The sequence below is a fragment of the Stenella coeruleoalba genome, assembly GCF_951394435.1.
Source record: "Stenella coeruleoalba genome assembly, chromosome: 21".
Lineage (NCBI taxonomy): Eukaryota > Metazoa > Chordata > Mammalia > Artiodactyla > Delphinidae > Stenella > Stenella coeruleoalba.
In genome coordinates, this window is record NC_137167.1 from 4,799,937 (window position 1) to 4,822,685 (window position 22,749).

General features: G+C 47.0%; 1 protein-coding gene across 1 annotated transcript in view; it reads left to right on the forward strand.

Annotated features, from left to right (window-relative positions):
* Positions 1 to 22,749, forward strand: part of ZMAT4 (zinc finger matrin-type 4) — a 302,562-nt gene that overhangs the window by 73,449 nt on the left and 206,364 nt on the right. Inside the window, exon 2 of the mRNA XM_079908945.1 lies at positions 12,252 to 12,357. Within this exon, the coding sequence (XP_079765071.1) occupies positions 12,256 to 12,357 (102 nt within the window). The 5' untranslated portion in view covers positions 12,252 to 12,255. The remainder of the gene's footprint in view (positions 1 to 12,251; positions 12,358 to 22,749) is intronic.

The window sequence follows — 22,749 nt, forward strand, 5'->3', positions numbered from 1 at the left end:
GGAGGTGAGGCCCCCAACCCAATGCCCCTCCCCTCCTTGCAGCCCCTCTCACCCACCTCCCAGAGGCCGGCCCAGAAGGTGGTCTTTGTTGGGCATCCCTGATTCGCCAGGTCCCGCAAGTGTCTGGTTCTCCCTCCTAATTTAAAAGGGTGGCTTTGGTTCCTCTTTGCCCAGAATGCTTCCTAAAAGGAAAGCAGTGAACATTCTGGACGGGCGGGGAGATGTAGGAAAAGGATGCTATTGTACGAGGGTAGGGATCCCCAGTTTGTGTTTGCTCCCAGGCGTCACCTGGGGGTAAGTCTCATCATCTTCCTGCGTGTCTTCTGTGTTCTCTCTGAGTGTAGAGAAGAGGGCAAGTGGTCCCCAAGGTCCTTTCTAGGGCTGCGATTTCCTTATTCCTGTCTCCACCGTGGGGTGTGGTCTTATCCCGTCTCCAGTCCCCTCAGTTCCGGGCGGCGAGTCCCATGCCCCTTGACTTCGGCAGCCCAGTGTTCACACTGCCCTGTTTCCTTGCAGCCCATCCAGACGCTGATGTGCTCTGCCACTGGGCAGCCCTACCTTCCTCCCAGGAGATGGGGAAGGTGGGTAGGAGGGAGGCTGGGTAGGGGCACTGATTTAAGGTCGATCCGGTCTGGGTAGGTGAGCAGGAGAGGTGGAGGGGCTGCCAGTTCCCTGCCAGGCTTGGGGCGGGGGTACGACTACAGTGATGCGTGGGGGAGGGGCCATGGCCTTAGAAGGGCGTCCCTCCGCCCATAGCTGATACGCCCCTCTTTTCCCCAAAGCCACAAACTGCTCAGCCAGGTGATGAATCTATATTTAATATAGTTTCATTTTCTGGAAGCTGCCCAACCCCAGCTCAACTCAGCTGAAAAGGCAAGAAGCACTGATTCAGGGCAAGAATTTGAAAGTGCAACTACATTAGGACCTGGAGTGATGAGATGGGAGCTGCTTCCCAACATCAGGGCTGATGCCAGACGGCCAAGCTGTCGTTTCTGGCAAGGAGACAAGGCCCCGGCACTCTGACGTGAGGCACTTCCTCATTACCTGGCATCCCTGTGGCCATGGCCATCTGCTCGGTTCTCCCCCCTCACAAGACAGCAAAGCGGATCGCACAAGACACCAGCGCCAGCATGCCGGGCACAAGGAGGGTGAATGCACTCCAAGCGGACAGAAAGAGAGCGGCCTTCCTAGAAGGTGCCACTGGTATTTGAAAAGGGCTCCCAGTTAAAATACATGAGAAGGCCCTCCAGGTCAGTGTACCGGTACATAGGCTTCGTCCTCCAATGATGTGGTGCTTTTCCATAAATTGCTTGAGCTTTAGACGGCATGAAAGCACCACATCTCTTCAAATGAGGAAGTGATTGGTACTGGCCCGAATAAGCATTCTCGGGGACACCTGGGCTGCTTAATGCCGTCACCCAGAGTGCACAAGGGACAACGTAGAGTCGAATCTCTCAAGTTTAAGACCCTTGAAAGTCTGGCTTTTTCCAGCTCCCTCAAAAGCGCGTAAGAGGTTGAACTGGTAAAAAGTGTGCTTCTGGGTAACTGTTTTCCAGCCATGTCATGGTGCTTGTGTTTGAGTTGAGTTCGCTAAGGCCCTGCTAGGTAAACCCTGGGGTTGTAGTGACTTCGCGCATCAGAAGTGTATTTTTCAATCACATAACGTCCAGTGGGCACCAGGGGTTAGGGCCGTGAGGCTGCACTCCATGTGATCACTCAGGATCCCAGGCTTTCAGAAGTTTCACTTCTTTAACACGTGGCTTCCAATGGACGAAAGCACGAGCATCCAACCCTCGGGAGGGAGAGCAGATAGAAGATCGTGCAGCCGGCTTGCCAGGCCCGCCTACAAGAGTGCACTTTGTTTTTGCCCAGATTGCATTGGCCACCACTAGTACAAGGCAGACTAACTGCGAGAGAGGATGACCAATTCAGATTATCTTTTGTGGCTGGGGAGAAGGAAAAAAAATATAACGGCATCTCTGTTATAGAGAGTGTGGAAGATTTGTTTCCAGAAAATTCTCTCTCATCATTGGTGCATAGATGGTGTCTATCTATTTATCATCAATCAATCTGTCTATCTATCTGGCATCTATCTAACCTCTATCTATCTATCATCATCATCACTATCATTTACCATCTTTAGTAACAATGAGCCCCTATATAACACCTTTCAAAGCAAAGGTAAGAGCTGGAAACAGCTTGCATCCAGTCATGTGTCTCCCTCATCCTGCCCGTCTGCACTACTCACCATCCTGAATCCTGTCCTCATTATTTTGCTAAACATTTTCAGAGTTGTATCTTCTCTACATGTATCCTAAAGATGTATGTATTTTTATTTCAGGGTTTTACTCGTAGAAAGGATCTCGTGTACATGCCCTTTGACTTACTTTTGCCGTGTAAACATTCGACTGCCGCGGTTCATCCACATTCTGGTGTGTTGCGGGGCGTCACTCCTATTGTGATTCTCCCTCAATTTATTCCTCCCGCCTCCAGCACATGCGCATTGCGCCGATGGCAGGTTTTGCCGTTTGAACAGTGCTACCGTCCTCATCCTTCACACGCCTCGTGTCGTGCGTGGAGCGAGAATATTTCTTGCCTGTCTGGAGTGCTTAGCTTGATGAGATAATGCTTAACTTTCAAACTGCTCTTCCTGTCAAAAGTGCGTGAAAGGCCCTGGGTGTCCATACCTTCACCAACACTTGATACAGTCAGATATTTTCATTTCTACTAATCCCTTCATTGTTTATTAATGTGCCCCCCACACACACCTTTTTATGCTTAGCTTCCCCTGGTAGCTGGATTCCCTAAGCTGTCATTATTTTTCCTACTTCTTGCTGCATCCCAAAGCAAGAGGTGGTACACGATCTCAAACCAGCTCTCAGATGGGAGAGAAGCTCGGATTGAAAGATTTCACGGAAGGGGCAGACCTGCAGGCAGGTTGTTGTCACTTTGCGGGTGGGCGGCCCCTACCTTTGCAACATTTAATTCCTGCGTCTTTTCGTCTTGGCCACTCCAGATCCTAGTACACAGCTCAACAATTTTGCTGATTTTATGAAAAGCAGCACAGAAATCGAGACCAAAGAGGAACCTCCTGAGGAGCTGAGGCAAGTTAGCAGGCTGGAGTGGGGACCAGGGCTGAGAATGTCTGCTGGCTGAAGGACAGCCACGCAGCATCCTCAGAGTATGGATTAGAATAAAAGTGATCGTTTTCCCCGCAGCGGCTCGGTCTGGCTCATCTGCGCTTGGTTACAGGTGCAGAACTATGCCTCCAAGCCCGGGATGTGAGAGCCGCCTTCACATCTGCCCTCAATCCGTCTGGTTCAGTAGGGGCAGTCTTGTGACGATAAATCATGTAAACAAGTTGCGGTAATGGAATGCTTACTTAGAAACTGTATTTGCAAAGGCTTGTATCCACTGCTCAGAAGAAAGATTGTGTTGTCTTGCAGCTTGTTAAGAAAATCCACCTGTTTTAAGGGTGCACCTGCTCTACCCAGGCAGCTGGCACCCTGGGAAGTGAGGAACCCACATCGGCTTTCTTCCTTCAAGTCGGGGTGGGGAGGTGGCGGGGGTGGGGGGGAGGGCGGGAACCTAGTCTTTAAGATGCGAGTGGCTTTTCCATCTGGGCGCACAGCCCTTCAGTTTGGAGCAACAGAAAACATAAGGGGCGTGTTCTCCTCGCCCATATTTTCTCCTTCCCTCTCCTCCTCTTTGTGGCTTAGTAATTTATGTTTTTCTATCTGCCTCTGGCTTTCCTCCTGAGATGGGGGTTCTGCGTTGGCGCCGACGGAAGGGATAAACAAAGGGAAAATCTGAGTTCTCCATCCACCACCCATGTCTCCCCTCTGATGTGTCAGAAAGACAAAGCAAATGCCTCTGACCCACTGTGACTGGCAGAGGTGCTGGCGTGTACCCATGCATATCCTGCGGAAGGAAATGGTGCTTCTCCTGACATGAGTGCTCCGTCAGGCCACTCAGACCCATCAGCTGGGGGCCGTTGGGCTCATTGCCTGTTACTGCCAGCCACCTTGGGCCCTCCCCACAGCTGTCTCCCCTAGGGCCTTTGGGAAACCCAGACAGAAGGGCTCTCACCTTTGGGAAACCTGTTCGCCCCCCGACCTCTGCCCACATCCCCCATCTCTACTGTTCACTGGAGACAGAGGTCCAACCCTGAACTCTTAGCAGGGACTGTTAAGCCACAGAACGCGTAGAGATTCTAGAATGACATGAGAGAGAGAGAGAGCCACTGCCTACTAGCTGGTATGAGTATTTTATTAATGTGTGGAAGGAGATAGGGATTCTGTGTGTGTTTCTGCAGAATGGTGTGTACCGAGTCCAGTGTGTGAACCTTCTCGTGAGATCAGAACCTTGGAGGAGTTGTTCACTGCGGCAAACCTAGTGCCTAGAGGGGCACCAGCACAGAGTAAATGCTCAATAAACCCCGGGTGATGAGTAAAAGGGGGATGCGAGCGAGGCTGTAGGATATGCTGGACTTGGGCAGAGGCCGTTTTGTAAAGGCCATAGAAAATCTGAGGCGCTGGGGTTCCTGGAAGCCTTGGGCTCCACTCAGTCCCTTGGCATCTACGATCCAGACTCACACATCCTGACAAGGCACAAGGGGCCGGAGAGGGAGAAGTGGCCAGGGACCAGGCGCACACGTGTGTGCCCTCAGAGGCTGGCCCAGGCTGGGGGCACGTTTGCCTCTCTCCGCCCCGGATGTCATCGGCCAGCCTGAGCCACATGTGGACAAGACTGACAGATATGGTTCCACAGCCCAGGGCCTGGGATGAGGCGTGTGTGCCCAGCAGAGGCAGGTGCCTCTGAGTCAGGATCACAGTGCCCGGTTTTACAAGTGAGGAAAATTGCGCCATTAAAAGACAATTATTCAAGCGGTGTAAGTCAGCTTTGCAGCTCCTGGCGATGCCAAGCAGAAGAGAGAGAAGATAGTGGTGTGCGGAATTCTCTCTCTCTCTCAAGCTCAGGCTGGGAAGCAGAGCTTGCGCCTGCATGTGGATAATCTATGGTGAGGGGCCTGGACCGCCAGATTCCTTTACCTGAGCGTCATCAGGAAGGGGGAGGCGGCATCCGAGCAGCAGAAAGGGCTTCATCCCAAGAAACAGGGAACCCAAAGGTGCTTCAAGCTGGTTGTGTATCTGATATTCGTCCGGATCTCAGCCACTTCATGGAGGTTCCAGGTCCCCTGTCTGGCCACCTGAGGGTGTGCGGTGACTTAAAGGAGAACACGTTGGGCCTGTGGCCCCAAGAGCTGGGTCCGGGCATCACTTCATTTGTGTGCTCTCGGCCCCCTTGCTCTCTCGGGTGCGATTTCATGGAAGTCCAGCATGCTTCCGTTTCTGGAGCACTTTCCGTGGTAGTTTTTGCTCAGGCTGCTTGGTCTGCTGCCATGGTAACCAGCCCTGGGTCCCCCACCTTCACATGGAGGGAGATGTGAAGGGACAAGACAGACCCAGCTCATCTGTGCGACTGTTGGTCCCTAGAGGCAGGGGTGGGGGTGAGGGGTCACTGTGGAGATGTTTCCAAAGTCACGTGTTTGTCTCCAAATCTTTGCTGATGCCAGGAAGGCTTGCAGAGAAGGCAGTTTATGTGCCCCAGAAGGACAGTGGCAGGGCCTGAAAGGGGAAGGGAGCACAGATCAGGCCACAGACACAAGAACACCAAAAGCGGGCTCCAGTTCAGGGCGCTTTCGCACGTAGAACAAGAGCTCAAAGGATCACAGAGAAGCAGACCAAGGCTTATTTGTTTTGTGCTGAAAATGGACCAGTCCCGATTCTCATAGCGTTCCTCCTTCTGAGTAGAACTTGATCCCCTGCAGTGTTGGTAAGAACAAAATAGGAACCATTTCAATAGTCTTTTTGCTGTTAATAATTTTAATTTTAGAATGTGGCTGAATGGAAGCGGCAGCAGGCTTCCTCCTGTCTGTTTCGAGTTCATAAACCAGGGGGAAGTTCGTTTTAATTGGTGGCATTTTCAGTCCACCATTCAGCTTGTCAAAATTGAAAGAGACAGAAGTCTAGCCTCTCCGCACGGGGCACTGTGGCCGTGGGAGTCCAGCCCTTTGCTGGGGTGGGCATGGGGCATAGAGTGGAGGGTCCCAGCCGGATGAAGAGGAGCCAGCCAGGCTAGGCAGAAGGGTGGGCTGGTTTTGCAGGGTGTCAGGCCAAATGGGAGAGAAGTAGGTGCTGAATCTGAGGGTGAGTCAGGCTACCGATGTGCAGGCAGAACAGAGGTAAAAGGTGCGGGAAGACGGTAGCACATCCCAGTTTGATTAGATAAACGCAGGTAAGAGCATCTGGACCTTGAGGTCAGTTCCAGCTTCCAAGGTTCCCCCTGGACAGTTGGGGCTCTCCAGGCCACAACATATGGGTTCTGGGCAGGATGTCTGCCCGACACTTTCATTTTCATATTTTTAATGCTGCTCCCTAGACGGGCGATAGGAGAACAGACTGAAAGGCTCACCATGCTGAATTCCACCACAGGGAGGGAGCCAGGGTGAGGGCTGAGTGGATGGACACAGTCAGCCCCAGTTTGGTACCCGACTGCCACTTACAAACTTGTTACTCAATCCAAAGCCTTAGTTACTCATCCGGAAAAGGAGGCTGTTGACGCTACCTGCCTCTTGGAGGAACTGAATCAGGTGGTAAGGCCCTTAGCCCTAAGCCCGACTCAGGAGCGCCACTTCGTATGCTTACAGTAGTAAAATAAAGTCTTCATTCCTTCTGGGTCTAGAGTTTACACAAGAGTCAGAAACTGTTGAGAGTACTTTTAAAAAAAATTTTGGCCGTGCCGTGCAGCATGTGGGATCTTAGTTCCCCGACCAGGGATCGAGCCCATGCCCCATGCAGTGGAAGCACGGAGTCCACCGGATGCCGGGGAAGTCCCATGCTGGGAGTATTTTTAGATGCAGTCCCTGATACTGATGAGTTCACAAAGTCAGGCGGAGTGGCAGTTTGGAAATGCAGAAATATGCCCCTAAGGGTAAGAGTAACTAACACTTTGGTTGAAATTGCCATGAGTCTTAAATCCTGTTTTTAAAGGGCTAGTGAGGGGAGAGAGTGACTGAAGAGTAGGTTAGGTTATTAGAGCTTATAGATGAGCTTCGGAGGGAAAATGCCAAAATCTGTGACAGGATACCCAGCGGTGGGGATCACCAGGCCGAGGGCTTCTCTCTCCAAGGGATGGGAGCAGAGATGCCACCCTGGGGAGTGTGACAGCTGTGGCCACCGCAGGGCCACCACAGTGAGTGGCTAGGGGTGCAGAGAACTGGTCTACACCCAGACTTTGGGTGGAGTGTGCTTTTCCTTTGCGTCCCCCCGGGGAGCAGTTCGCAGCGAGAAGAGCACACGTGGGCAAGAGAGAGGGTAGGACACAGTTCTCGTCAAACTACTCCATCTGCCAGCATTAGCACCTACCAACAACAACAATAGATTTTAAACGTTCAGGAAGTATGGGGTCTTCACGAGCATAAGGCCTGAGTATCAGCTGGCAGTGGAATCAGTAGAAACAAGACTTTTTTTTTTTTTTTTGCGGTAAACATTTTTGGGAATGTTTACCCCATTTCACAAATGAGGAAAGCAGGGCTCAAGGAGGATATATAACTTGCTCAAAAACCTAGTTGACAAGTGACCAAACCTGGATTTGAACTAATGTCTTGTTTTTCTCTGAAGAGTCCTGCATGGGTTTGGGGATCTTTAAGTCAGAAACTATTTTAGTATTATTAGAAATGGAATGGAATGAAGAATATTAATCTCAGCTCTGAAGCCTCAGGTTTCTTTGAATTTTCAGCCAGTGTTCCTGAAATCTACTCTTGAGGAGCAGAAAGAAGCAGAAAGGAAGGCTTCACATCTGCATTTGAAGATCCTGAAAAACGCCATTCCTTGCACCTTGAGAAATGTGTTGGGACCTGCTCTCCTGCTTCCATCTGGACCTTGAAGTCTGTGTACCCCTCTCTTTCTTGCATTTTCCTGCCTTTTCCCCTCATGTTGCATAACCCCAAATAAGCCCACCAGTGCCCTTCATATATATCTTCTTTTTTTTTGTGGTACGCGGGCCTCTCACTGCTGTGGCCTCTCCCGTTGCAGAGCACAGGCTCCGGATGTGCAGGTTCAGCGGCCATGGCTCACGGGCCAGCCGCTCCACGGCATGTGGGATCTTCCCGGACCGGGGCACGAACCCGTGTCGCCTGCATCGGCAGGCGGACTCTCAACCACTGCGCCACCAGGGAAGCCCCCAGATGAAGCCCCATATATATCTTCTTATACCTACTGATAGTAGGATTTTCTCCTGTGCCAGGGAACAGAATTAGCTCCTGAGTTGGAACCCATTTCTCTCCACTCCAATCTTGTCCATCCTTAAATTTCAACTCTTATAGAACCTCCTTGAAGAGTTTTCTATAATACCTCTTGTCTCGTCAAATCCTGTAGCACTTTTTACCAGCCAGTTACACTTGCTGCCTGTATTTGGTGGGTATCTCTCTTCTCACTCAACAGCTTATAAAGATTTGGAAGACAGGATCTGTGCCTTCTCTTATCCCGATGCCTCACATATAATAGATGCTCAATAACCATTATTGAATGAACAAAATCTCTCCCCTCCAAATTTTCTTTATTTATTATACTGAACTACACCTCTGAGTCTTACACCGTCACCGCTACACATTTAAATAGGTCTATTGCTGTATAGAGACCTAAGACAGCCAATGAGAATCTGATCATGTTCCTGTTCAATACTGCCTCCAATTCTACTCTAGGCCTTTACTTTCCTACAATACAGGCAGCCCTTTCCTCTGTGAACACTGAAGAGTGATAGAGAGGTTATCCAAGTCTTCAGTGTTTGCTTTGGAATGTGCCAGGGTGGGGAGTAGTGAGGAAGCTTTCCTTCAGATCAGTTTCAAATTCAGGACATCAAACTGCTTCCCTTACTCTTGTCTCCCTCCTCACAATGCCCTAGTGCCTGGTCAGAGTTCAGTACAATCAGCATGCTTTTAGCGTTTGAGGGGGCGTGTCACCACACATTGGCCCTGATGGACAGTATGACTGACCAGTAAGGGATCAGTGGCCCAGCCCCGTCTCAGCTCTAGCCAGTGATTCAGCACCATGGACAAGGTTAAGGAAAGACAGTCCAGTTTTCCTTTTTCTTCCCAGCTCTCCTGCACTTCTGAAGGCCAGTGAAGCTGGGAATCCCATTCTAAACAAGCGGGAGGAGAGAAGCAAGGGGCAGCCTCCCCTCCTGGGAAGTCCACTCTCTGAATCATAAATCAGACCCTCTGCTTGTCTAAAGTGACCTACACAGAAAGAGTTCTCTTTTCTTGGAGTAAAGGTCTCATGCACAAACCGGGCTGACACTTGTCCGCTGATAGCCTCCCACTGGCATTTAACTCGTTCAGGTATTCTACTCGGGCCGTGTCGATTCCAGAGGGGTCTTCCTTACCATTGTACTGTATGTGGGCATGTTCAAGTCAATATTCTTATATAAAACAGTGGAAAAAGCCAGGATATTCTCTTCTTCCTTTGAATTTTTTTTTTTTTTTAGTATACACATTTTATATTCTGCCTTTAAAGCTATTTCTGCTGCACAGCTGCTTTACCGAGACTCAGACTCCTACGGCCCTGCTTGGTCCGACGCGTACCTTGAATATCCTTTCACATTGTTTGATTTCTGCAGTCAGTTGTATAATGAGGAGGGAGTGTGCATTGAGTTTGGAGATTCCTATTAACCAGGTCTAACCCGTGAAGCTATTTTCATGCTTTTCTTTATTAGAAATAGCAGGGAACACGATAATATTTAAACACAACTACTTATAGGAGCTTGGCTTCAAAAATACACCTTACCAAGTTTTCTTTGCCCATTTGACATTTCAAAATGTTTTACTACATTTTCACATCGCCAGAGCACCTCCCCTCCGTCTGCTCTCTGGGCTGTGAATACAGACCGTTGCAAATGACAGGGGATGTTTTGGAGGGTCATTTGGATTTGCGATCCTCTGCTGACATATTGGGAGTGTTTCATTCTGCTCTTGGCATTGCCTTTGAAGATGGTCCATAAAAAGACAGACACAGACCAAGATGATAAGGTGGGACAGGTGTTGGGAATAGATAGAAGAGAGCTATCTTCAATACTTGAGGGAGGGGATCTCATGAGAAAGGGGAGTAGAATTATTCTGTGTCGTTCCCAAAGAGAATCAATGAGTGAAATCTATAGGGGGACAGATTTTGAATCAACCTAAAAAGTACCTAAATACTAGAGCTGCCAGGCTCTCTGGAACAGGCTGCCATGTGAGGTCGTGAGCCTCCAGGCACTGCAGGTGCTGTACTCCAAGTTGACCAGGCTGTCTGCCCAGAACGATCCTTCCAGAAATAACAGGTCCATTTCAGCTGTGAGAATGGCTGCTCCTTACTCTCTGGCATTACTGTTGGGACTCAGGGCATTGGAAGCCATAGGTACTCTTGTCTCCTGGGAGCAGAAACTGTGAATCCTTTTGAACTGCTTAATACAAATGCCCTAACAGGCCACGATAGCCAAAGATAAGGTAGAAAGTGAGTTTGGAGCTGTTGAGTCAGGCAGCCTTTTATTTCAGGTGGAAATACTTTACTCTCATGACCCAGCTATTTAGATGATTTTTTTACATGTCTTAAAGTGGACCACAATCCTTCATCTTGTTGCATTAATCAAGACTTGCCCAATATCTTACCAACATCGGGATGTCAGTAAAAATGGGATAGTGATTCCCATTCAAATAAAAGGAGCTGTACAGTCTATACAGTACCTTCTTTGAGATTTCTCCTTTTGATATTCCCCACAGTTCTCTAAGGAGGCCTGGAAAATGTTGTTTTCTTAACTTCTGTAGGGAGAGAACTGAGACCTAGCGGGTTTAGTGACTTACCATATCGTGCAGCTTGCGGGTAGCACTCGACCTGGGCTGGAGTGGGAATGGGGATCCGGGAAGCTGGGCAGTATCTGTGGCCATGCCAGACATCAGCAGTGTGACTCTGGACAGTTTCATGTGTACGGTGAGGGTTTTGGAGTAGGATGAACTCCAGGGTGCCCACCCTACCCTGCTGTCTCGGCTTCTCAGGCCTCTTCATACGCATGGCCTCTGCCACAGTCCTTACTCTTTGCTTGGCAGGTAGGAGGTAAGATGAAACAAATTTTGGGGGTTAGAGAAAAGCATCCTGATGCGCTGGTGTGTGTTTCCAGGGTGGTGACATTACATTTCAGCTGCTGTAAGACACCTCTGTGTCAGCTCACTTTCACAAGCTTGAGAACTTCGGCTGCATTTTGGTTTGGGGTTTGGAATTCGAGGATATGTTTGTTTACCTCTGTGGGCTCACTTGTGGTGTGGAGCGGTGGAAGTGGCCTTTATGAATTTCCTCTACCCTACCTGTAGAAGAGTCAGCAGGAATCACGAGGGCTCCTCCCTTTACGAGGCGTAGACTTGCACAGAAAGTGATGCTCTCGTCTGATTTTACTTTTTAACTAAGTAAGGCTATTGAATTCAAAAGTCAATTTGATATTGCTTGTAAGTCTTTTTACAAAACTAACCTGTTTCCATGTACTGCAAAAGCAATCCATGTTCATTGTAGAAAATGTAAAAATAAGGAAAATTACGTGATTACCTATAATCTCCCAAAGATAACTGCTATTAACATTTTGTTAAAATTTCCTGGAATGGTTTTCTGCACGCCTATACATGTTTTAAAAGAAATTAGTATAATATTGTACATACTGATTTGTAAACCTTTGTTGTTAATGGCCAACTTTTTCCTATTTTACTAAATATTTTCTCAAAGGATTTGTTCGGAGTTTGGATTGGGGGCCATGTAGTGTTCTAGTGTATGACTGTATCAGAATTTCATGTAACCTGTTTCCTACTGTTGGCTCTATTGGGTGCTTACAATATTTTGCTAATATGAATTGTTTTTGAAGATGTCTTTTCACATAAATCCTTGACAATACAGTAGATGTAGGTCTGATTTGTCAAACAAAGAAAACTAAAGCTGGATTTCAGTTTTTCGGGGTATCAGCCACGCTGTTGAGCATTTAGGAGAAAATGGTCACCTATACGCTTACTAAGGTCGATTGACATGGTCGCCCCAAAGGTTTGGGGAGATGTCCCCCACTGTCACCATCACTGGATCTGGTACCGGGCTCCTGGCTTCTTCACACACTTAGGGTCCTGCTTAAAAGCCAAGGCAGTGGATTCATCTTGCCTTTCTCTTCTTTTGATTCTCTTTTAGCCTGATGAAGTCCTCCGATATCGATCAGGATTTATTTACAGACAGTTACTGCAAGGTGTGCAGCGCACAGCTGATATCGGAGTCTCAGCGCGTGGCCCACTACGAGGTAAGAACAGCTTCTCCCACTGAGTGTGTCCAGATGGAAGCAAGAGTAGCCTGGGTCAAGGCTGTGGGACTTGAGGGTGCTGCCTTCTGGACCTGGGGCAGAACTTGAGAAGCACAGGGCCTGAGCCGGAGAGTCTGAGATCAGGCCAGGACAAATGTGCATGCGTGGGGCTGGAGAGAGCGCTGGGGATGTCACTCTCAGGCCCCTGGCTGCTCCCCAGATTCTGCTTTGTTCTTTGTCCCTCAGCCCCTGGGGACCCAGTGGGCTTTCTCTACTTGTTAAATCTGTCATTGCTCATCCCTGAAGTTCCTTGCAGGGACACAGCCCAGGTTTCATTAGTGCCAGCTTCTCTTTCCTTCTCTGACCCTGAAGAAAAGCTCAGAGGCCCTTTCTTCATCACTGGAGGGAAACACAGCAGCATCAGTGGTTCAGCACCAAATTCCTCCCACCTTCTGGCTGCTGCCCCCAAAAGCGTTTATTAGCAAGAAGACATCCCCCCCGCAGGGTGATGCCCAAGTTTTAAGGCCCAGATACTCTTGAAGGACATAATTCATTGGCTTTGGCTTTTTAGGATGGAAGTTCAAATGGCTGCTTTTTGATCTTTTATTGGGAAGAGAGGATGAGAGGAGAGAGGTCGACCAGTTTCTGAGGAGGGAATGGGGGGGGGCACGCGTGGAGAAAAGGGGAGCCTGGGCCCCCAGATGCTTCTCACGGCCGTTAGCTTTGCAAGAGAACATATACCAGCGAGAACATGAGCTTTCAAGGGCAATAATTTGTAAGTAATTTTAGCTTAGAGGGCTTAGCCAGCAATGTTCTTTTTGTCTGACACCTGCCAGTTGTCACTGTCACTCACCAAACTCCTTGAGCCTCAGATTCCTCCGTGCACGAGGAAAATAATAATAATCACATGCACGCACACACCGAGCGACGCGTTCATCGGACCATGTGTTGTCCTCAGAGAGACCCCTCGACATAGCATTTGTGAAAACACTTCGGAAGCTGTACAGTGTGGCAAATGTGCACAATTACGTCATTGCTCATTATTAACTCCGTGGCTTCAATATTTGGATGAAGGCAAAGCAAACTTGCTCTTCAGAGAGAACTTTTAAACATCAGCCTCTGTGAAAAAAGTGTTGTGAAAAAGCATGTTCTTTTGTCAGTAGGCAACTGAGTGGAAGAGGAAGGGAGTGTGAATGCAGAAGAATGATCAAAACGGAAGATAGCCATCTTTTGAAATTAAGAATTTCTAAATTCTGTAGATGTTGCTTTGTAAACACGTATGGTTTTTACTAATTCCATTTCCCCAGTGAAGGAAAATCAGGGAATTTGTCCCTGCTCTGAAATTCCACAGCCTCCTATTATGTTCTCCCTTTATTAGACTTTTTGGGTTCCATTTTTAGTCATCTTACTAGATTCTTGAGGCCAGAAAGAGAGTTTTATTCATGTGATCGTCCATAATTTCTGGGACAGCATGTGCACATCAGAGCTTTTGTTTACAAAAATAGCCTGGTGACACTGTCCAAACACTGCTTTGTTGTTACCTGAGCTAGAAAAGTAATGTCAGAAAATCGAAAACAACAACAAAATTTTTTTTAAGGAAAAACATCTTAGCTGCTCAGTTACGGGTTTAGTTATTTGAACTCAAGTCTTCCTGTTACCACACTGTACCAGCTGTGGCATAACTTACTTGTTTAGAGGATGTGTTAAGATCTGTTGCGTGTAGCATAGATGAGAGGGAGAAGAGAAAGCAATCACAACAGATCTGCAGTTAACCCAGTTACATAGCATCAGAACAACATGAAATGTGTTCCTATTAGCCAGGGATGGGAACTCTGGGCGAGGGTTCATCCCCTGCTTCCAGGTAGAGGTGGGTACTTGCTTCGGGGGAAATACACATGCAGAGCTGCTGCGGGTGCGAAAGGGTATAGCTGGGACTGAGCGCACTTTGTGAGGTCTCTGGTCTTCCAGCTTCGGTAGGAGACGTTCTTCATCTCTAGGAGGACGGCTCCTATCAGATGATCTCAAAGGCCATCTGAGAACAGATATTTTCATGCCATTCATCCCTCCCACCCCCCCACACCCCCTCTGCTGAAATTGCACGTAGAGTGGGTCTCTGTGAGTCCTGTTGCCAAAATTTGACCACTGTACACCGGGGCCGGATTAAATCTCGGAGACAGAGTTTTGGGGGAAGTAGAAAGAAAGAGTTTTATTGCTTTGCCCGGCAAAGGGGGCCTAATGCCCTCGAGACTGTGTGTCCCCCCTGGTGCGGGTACAGTGTTCAAGGAGCAGGGCGTGGTGAGCACATGGACACTCTTCTGATTGGTCGGTGGTGAGGTAATGGGGAGCCGGCATCATCAGCCTTCTGGTTCCAGCCCGTCTGTGGGCAGCACACAGTTAACTTCTCCCACCTGCTGAGGGTTTCAGTATCTGCAAAACAGCTCGAAGGACATGGTTCAGAATATTATTTATAGTCCTGGAGGAAGAACTAAAGGTCCTTGGCTTTGTTTAATGGTTAAAGTATTATTATTTGTCTTGCTTGACTATTTTCCTTTCTTTCTGCATTTTCTCACTCCTCTGACTAAATTTATTCTTTGACTAACATTCTCCTACAGACAAAGAGGCAGGCGGAGGACATGGGTGGGTGTCCATTCTGGGGAGGTCTCATAGGGTCCAGCTCTGTTACGGTCCCAAATCCCAGTCAGTTCATTGAAAATGTGGCTACAGTTATTCTCAGTGCTCTTTCACTGATTTATTGCTTGAGTATGATTTCACTCTCGGTTTGAGCAGATCATATTCCCAGCCTCCCTACGGGGCACATCAGTGGGAATCTTTGGTGTATGTCCTGCATGCCCAGCGCTATTAGCGTTTGATGTTGCAGGCGGTTCTGGGTTATGAGAGCCTCCAAGAGGCTCACAAACTTCCTTGGAAAGGCAAAGCCGTGGATAGTTCAGTGTGGTAGCTATGTGTGTGTTACCGAGAACAGGCTCTGTAGATTCTGCTCCTAAAAAGAGGCCGATCTAACTTGATATAAACAGAGTGTTCATCCTTCTGCCCATTTGACTGTCTGATGTATATGCTATGTTGTGCTGTTAATTTTTTAGATCCTTGCATATTCCAAATTCAAAAGGGTGAGTCATCACCGAGAGCTATTATGGTCCAGAGAGATTTGTGGGGATGACGTGAATTTTCGAGGTTTCAGTGGATGGGTTAAATTTAGAGGTTACTAGAATAAGAAGCCTTGGAATCTCCAGGGAGGCTGGCCTGGCTGGACTGGAAGCTTGTGTTGGAGAAGAGAGGCTGGCAGCACCTACAGGTAGGGTGGGGTCAAGGGGTAAGGAAAGGGGAGTCTGGACTCCTGTGGGGCTCTTAAGTATGTGAGAGTGTAAAAAATAATTGTGCATTTCTGAGTGACAGCCCATCGATGGTGGTCAAGATGTATTGTTGGGAAAAGAACAGCTCTTGATATGACTTTTGCCAAGAGACTAACATGCCAGTCCGCTGAAGTAGGAGGAAAAAAAACAAAGCAGACGTGTAATGGCTAGTAGCTTCATGTCCCATTTAAAAGCCTGAACCTTTGTACAGGAGGACACAACCTAATATATGTCTAATGGACCAAACCCTTCCATGCTATACTTTTAAGATCTCTTTTTACATATGAAGTCCTGGGCTGAAAAACAGGGGAAACATAAAGACATTATTGTTTTTCTTACTTGCTAAGCATTAATAACATGTAATATTTCAGTGGAAAATATAATTAGATGTCTCTGCTCACTGGTTGAATAGTCTGAATCAATAGAACAAGTAGACACAGACACAGAGGGGAAGAGAAAGCTTTCAGATGAACATGCCTGAATGTTACAGAGGTTAGAACTTGTTTCCCATTGAGGCCATGAGGGAAAGGCTGCTTTTCTAAGTGTAGGAAGAAGAAGATTGCAAGACTATGAGAACTGAAACCAAAAGGACAGAAAGATTATTTTCTGGAGTAAAACTAAAGGAAGAAGATGAATGATCATATCTAGCAGGAGAGAAAAAAACTCTTGTTAGGCAGACCCAAGGGAGCCAGCCATCAACGTGCCAGCCCCAATGCCTTGCCCGTTTTGTGAACCCTAATACCCTTGTGTTACTTTGCCGGCCGTGTAATTAATCACTGCTTGTGAAATCCATGTCTCAGAGGCACCTCCAAACAAGATTGCAAGCTTCATGAGGGCAGGCCAGAGCCATGCACTGTATTTCTCATTTATTTCCACAGCTTGGCCCCTGGTTGTTGCTCATGGGCACTTCGAGGGTGATGAAGAGGTTGCAGTGGGGATTGGCAGAGGGAAGCAGTGGGGTAGGTGTAATGGAAGCGTTCATGGGTGCACCAGAATACGCGATGGTGTACGTTCGGAGGCGCTCTATACTCTCGGAGCAGCCTTCAATGTAGAGGTGACAGTTCTGCAGTTATAAGAAAGGCGGTTCTCTAAACTGATGGGGAACTCTTCAGACATCTCTGAATCTTGTAGTAATGTCAGTCCTGGCAAGTGAACCCTATCGGTCCCCCCGGAAATGTCAGAATCTAGCGGCAGGTGCATTGGGTCTGCAGGGGCATGCTGAAACGGATTTTTCAGTTTCACCTGTTTTGATGTCATTCCAACAGAACTCTGCCTTCCTTAGCTTCTGGTTAAAGTGGGGAATAGCTGAAGGGCACTCTCTTAGTCTCTATAGGTCCAATAGTGAATGGGGCATAAGTGTTTCCTGGGTAGAGACAACAAGGTAAACATGAGGTCTCCAGTATATGCTGATTAGTGTCTTGACTTTTTGGTGTTACCAATGCCTTTATTGCCTTCTCCCCCTTAGTCCCTCACACCTTCTTCTCCACTTTGCTTCTTCCTTTTGCTAATTGCCTGAGTAAGCATGCAAGCTGGACAACTCCTGGCATATGTGTGGGAGTTGGGGGTCAATGTTGTGTTGTGTTTCTGCATCAGTCCTGCCAGGTACCACGCTAACTGGACTTGAATATCGTCTGGGCTCACTATCCTCACACCATTCTCATCTCTCCTGGGTACCACTGGTGATGTGCTCCTGGAGATGCAAGTACTAACTGTGTGAGGACAATAAAGGATCTTTTTCGCAGGGTACTGTGGGGATGCCTCCTTTGCATTGTACGCTGAGATTTGCTGTTTTAGTCTCTTCAGATCTCTTATAGTCATGACATGCTTAATTTCTCCCAGATGCTCTTACTACAATTATTGGTGCATCTGTCCAGGCTAAAGCAATTCTTACTACCTTTCCTCATGTCCCTGATTGCCTGATACTCTTCAATGTCTGTTTCTTGACCAATTCATGAAGACTCTTGAGCTTCTGTGAAATTTGTTCCTATTCTTATGTTTTTCTATTGTTTATTCCAGCAGGTCTGGCCATTTTACCTTTTATCACTTATTATTAATTAATACAGTTTACCTTGGGGACCACCAACACTCACAGCCCACTTTCTGCCTGAGACTGATTTAAGGTTTGGAGACTATTCAAAGCTTTTCTAATTCCAGATCATAACAACTTTAGTAATACAATTCTCTCAGTAATATAGAAGGCTTCTGATTTGTTTCCTTTCAGAAAGCTCCTCATGTCATAACCATACAATGTTTCCCAGACATAATTTCAAGGCTGTTTATTATATTGCTTCCTCACTTCTGTGCCTCTATTTTTCAGTTTCATCGTGGCTACCTTGAGGTTATCTAAAAGTGGGTGGAAAGACCCATCCTTAACCTGATTTTTACCAAAGACCTGAGTCACAACGTGCAACTGAGAAATCTCACGGGGTCTCCAATACACAATGTCTTTTAAAATGCCAGAGAAGCAACGAGGGAAGGGGCAAGATGGGGTAGGGAATTAAGAGGTACAAACTACGATGTATAAAATAAATAAGCTACAAGGATATATTGTTCAGCACAGGGAATATAGCCAATATTTTATAAAAACTATAAATGGAGTATGATTTATAAAAATTTGGGATCGCTATGTTGCACACCTGAAACTAATATAATATTGTAAATCAACTATACTTCAATTAAAAAAAAAGTTAAAAAATGACATCTGTTTGAGGTGACTAGAAGCAATTAGCAAATGACTTTCCAACTCTCTAAGTCTCAAATTTCTGAAATAGCTTCTTATTTTGCTTATGTCTGTTTGCTAGTGTGTCAGCTACACATCATAGTTCTTGTAGTTCTTTGATACTTTTATAAAAACCTAGCTGAACGTCAGCAACAGGCAACTAGGAACAGGTAACATCTATCCAAGCAATCTGTTTTCCATCCTCTTCTTGTTTTCTTAGCATTTTAACCATTTCCTCGTGCAGAACCATCCAGTTCTAGCACCATAAGCTCTGGAGGCAGGTCTGCCCTCCGGGGTATTATAGGCAGTGGCTTTGCCAATATTTTGTCAGTGTATATCCCGGATCTGCTGTGTCTGTACCCTCCCCACCTAACTCTCCACCTGCTAAGACAATGCCAAACATTTGGTGTCTTGTTATGGGGGAACCCCCATTTCTATCTTAGACAAGGTAGGCTAACTGCAGGCACAAAAATCTCAGCATCTTAGAAATAAACATTTCTTTACTGCCTGCGTTATAGCCCATTGTGGGTTAGCAGAGGGGGTTTTGTACCGTGTAATTATTTAGGACAAAAGTTGACAGAGGCTCCACTGTCTTTGCTCCTGACAAAGATGATAGAGCCATCAGCTGCTCTGAGTATCTAAGTCCAGCTGACATTTGAGGGACCGATGGGCAACGTGGGTGACTAGGCAGGATATTTTAGGGGCCAGGTCTGCAAGTGACAGCACCATATTCACCCACATTCTGCTGACCAGACCTCAGGCCTATGTTTTCTTCTGACTGCATGAGAAGCTGGGCAACCAATGTGGCTTAGCTGGGTTCCCTGGAGGAAAATGGAGCCGGTCTGGTGAACATACAGCACTGCCTCTGTGCACTGCATGTGTGTGACACCAGAGGGACATCGTGACTAGGACCTGCTGTGGGTTCGCTGGGGATGGAAGGGGGCACGTGGAGAAGAAAGAGGAAAAGAGGAAAGGCTGTACATCCCCAAGGGAGTGCTCTTGACAAACAAACATGTAAAAAACAACTCTAGGGAACTTCTCCGGTGGCGCAGTGGTGAAGAATCCACCTGCCAATACAGGGAACATGGGTTCGAGCCCCGGTCCGGGAAGATCCCACATGCCATGGAGCAACTAAGCCCGTGTGCCACAGTTACTGAACCTGCGCACTAGAGCCCGTGAGCCACAACTGCTGAAGCCTGTGTGCCTAGAGCCCGTGCTCCTCAGCAAGAGAAACCACTGCGATGAGAAGTCCGTGCACCGCAACGAAGAGTAGCCCCCGCTCGGCGCAACTAGAGAAAAGCTCACGCGCAGCAACAAAGACCCAACGCAGCCAAAAATAAATAAATAAATAAATGTACTAAAAACAAACAGACAACTCTGGCAATCACGTGTCTGGGGGCCCCTGTGAAGTGGATGCCTATTTCATCTCCATGATGTGTGGAAAACTGAAGCCAACATGTGTTGTTTGTCTGAGACAAAGAAATACAATGCTATCAAATGAGGATTTTCTCTCCCCCTCCTCTGACTTAATTGGTCAAGCCCAGAGATTTTCCATGTGGAATTTAGCGCCTGTGTTCTGAGCGGCATGTCTAACCGGGAGGATCCCCCTCTGCTCTGCCTTTTTGGGCCCCGCCATGCGGTCTCCCAGGCTCTGAGCTCTGGGGGGCGCAGGTGGTGCGCGGCCTGCCTACCCCACACTCAGGGGCTCTCCATCTGTGGGCAGAAGCTGGGGATCTGCCCTTGGTATCTCAGCATCTTCTGAAGATGGATGTTTGGGAGAAATCTCTCTTTGCTCTCCCTTATGAGAAAAGGTGTCCTGCTCGCGAGGCTGCTTTGTCACAGCCCCTTGACTCTGGTCTACTTCCCTACTTTGCTTTATCCACCAGCTTCATGGCCACATCCAGCAACAGGATTTTGTGGGCACGTTTACTGTGCTCACTTTACCTCTAGATGCTATTCTTTTCTTTCCCGTTTTAATTTAAATCTGTGCCTCTCAATTATTGATTTCATCCTTTTGCGTTAGAGGTGGATGGATTTTGATGTGTCTTCTTAAAGTCTTTGAAGAAAAGAGCGGGGGATAAACATATCAATATTTAATCTTTTTTTTTTAACATTTTATTCGTTTTTGTTTTGACGAGGGGGTAAATTTATATGACTCAAAATTCAAAAAGGGTGGAAGAGTGTATAATGTGGAAATTCTTCCACTTATTCCTGTTTCTCAGCTACCCGGTTCTTCTCAGAAGAATCCTGGGTGACAGATTTTCTTTGAAATGAGCTATGCATATCGATGCAGCTTAATTTTTTAAAAAAATTCTATTAGAGTTGATTTACAATGTTGTGTTACTTTCTGCTGAACAGCAAAGTGTAACAGTTATACATACACATATATCCACTCTTATTTAGTTTCTTTTCCCATATAGCTCATTACAAAGTATGGAGTAGAGTTCCCTGTGCTATACGGTAGGTCCTGATTAGTTACCTGTTTTATATATAGTAGTGTGAATGTCAGTCGCAATCTCCCAGTTTATCCCTCCCCACCACCACTTTCCCCCCGGTAACCATAAGTTTGTTTTCTACATCTATGACTCTATTTCTGTTTTGTAAATAAGTTCATTTGTACCATTTTTTTTTAGAGTCCATATATAAGCGATATCATATGATTTTTGTCTTTCTCTGTCTGACTTATTTCACGCAGTATGACAATCTCTAGGTCCACCCATGTTGCTCCAACTTAATTTTTCCTTTTCTTTACTTTTCACAAACGACAGCAAGCTAGACGCTCCACTTTTTGTTTGTTTTGATTGTGGCTTAGATTCTCATGATATGAATGTATCACAGCTTGTAAAGAAAAAATTTACTGAATTGACTGATGACTCCTTGGCAGGTTTGATAAAACTCTGGTAGCAGGAAGATTCTCCCTGTGAACCCGTTTCGTGACGCACAGGTCAGTTACTTTTCAGATCCTGGTTCCTACTGAATGGTTACTGACAGGGACAATTTTTCTTCCAGTTTTCCGTTCCCGGCATTCCCTTGAAAGCATACGCATTTCCGACTTCTGAGTCATTGAGCCGTGTGGGCTTGTTGATTTTTTTTAAGAAGATGTTAGCAGACAGGGGAATATTGAGGGCTAATGACCTAAGGAAGTGGGTTGGAGTGTTGCTGTGAGCTGTGGTGTCTTGCCCACGTTTCTTCGGATGCTTGGAGGAGATGTGAGGACATCATATTTCCCTCCCTCTCTGTGATTTGAGCATTTAATTCGTTTCTTTAGGCTTTTACTAAGATGCTTTAATTTTGAGTGGAATGTTTCTAGCTTTGAATTCCATCCCTCTCCCTGAGGGTCATACATAAGGCATAACTGTACCTACTCAGGCAGGATCCCTACCACCTTCAATTGCCCCCTCCTGCCTGCATCCCCCTTCTCCCTGACGCATCCTTCAGGTTTCCTGGCCTCTGGGCACATCTGTGCCACCACGATGCCAGCTGCTGGGAAGACTCTCCTGTCCACACACTCTACTGACTCAACTATAGAAACTATCCCGCCCTCACCTTGAAAAACCTACAGGCAGTTGGAAAGTTTTAGATTTTACTGAGAAAATAGGAAAAATAGAGCAAAACTCTCTTTTTTCTGTCCCCAGTATTCCTTCTTCTGCTCTGGCCTTGCAGTCCCAGATGTTGCCTTTGACTTGTGTTTCTCCACCTTCCGGTTCCAGGAATCCAACCCATCCCTGTTTTCATTAATTCCTTGTAGCTCTTGACTTACTGGAAGCTAAACCTCTCCAGATTTGGCCCTAAATGCTACCTCTCATCTTACTCCCCAGTTTTCCGTGACCCTAAAGCAGCCCCTGTGTTTAACCTGGGGAATTCTATGGGATTCCGTCACTTACTTTAAAGCCGCATCTTCTTTTTCCACTTCATGGAAACATTCATACTCTTCTCGGCCCATCTGCTAAATTCCCCAGTTTGTATCCGTGGAGTGAATTCACTCAGTTTATCCTCAGAGCAGGCAGAGTTTGCCTGAGGCAGGGAAAGAGCTTCCAGTGTTCTCAAGGTCAAAGGCCTGAGTGGTAAGTATAATCCTAGCGGCGTCACTTCACCCGTCCAGAATTTAGTTTCCCCCTTCGGTACTCTGAGAAGGTTAGGGGTCTTCTTTCTTTTACCCCCATTCCTTACACCCATCTCCCCTGCATCTGCACAGGTAACCATTTTATTAGGGTTGACATATTTTTTATCTGTATATGGTCTTTGAAATGTATGTTGCTTTGTGGGCATGTATATTTTATTTATTTAATTTTTTGTTTATTT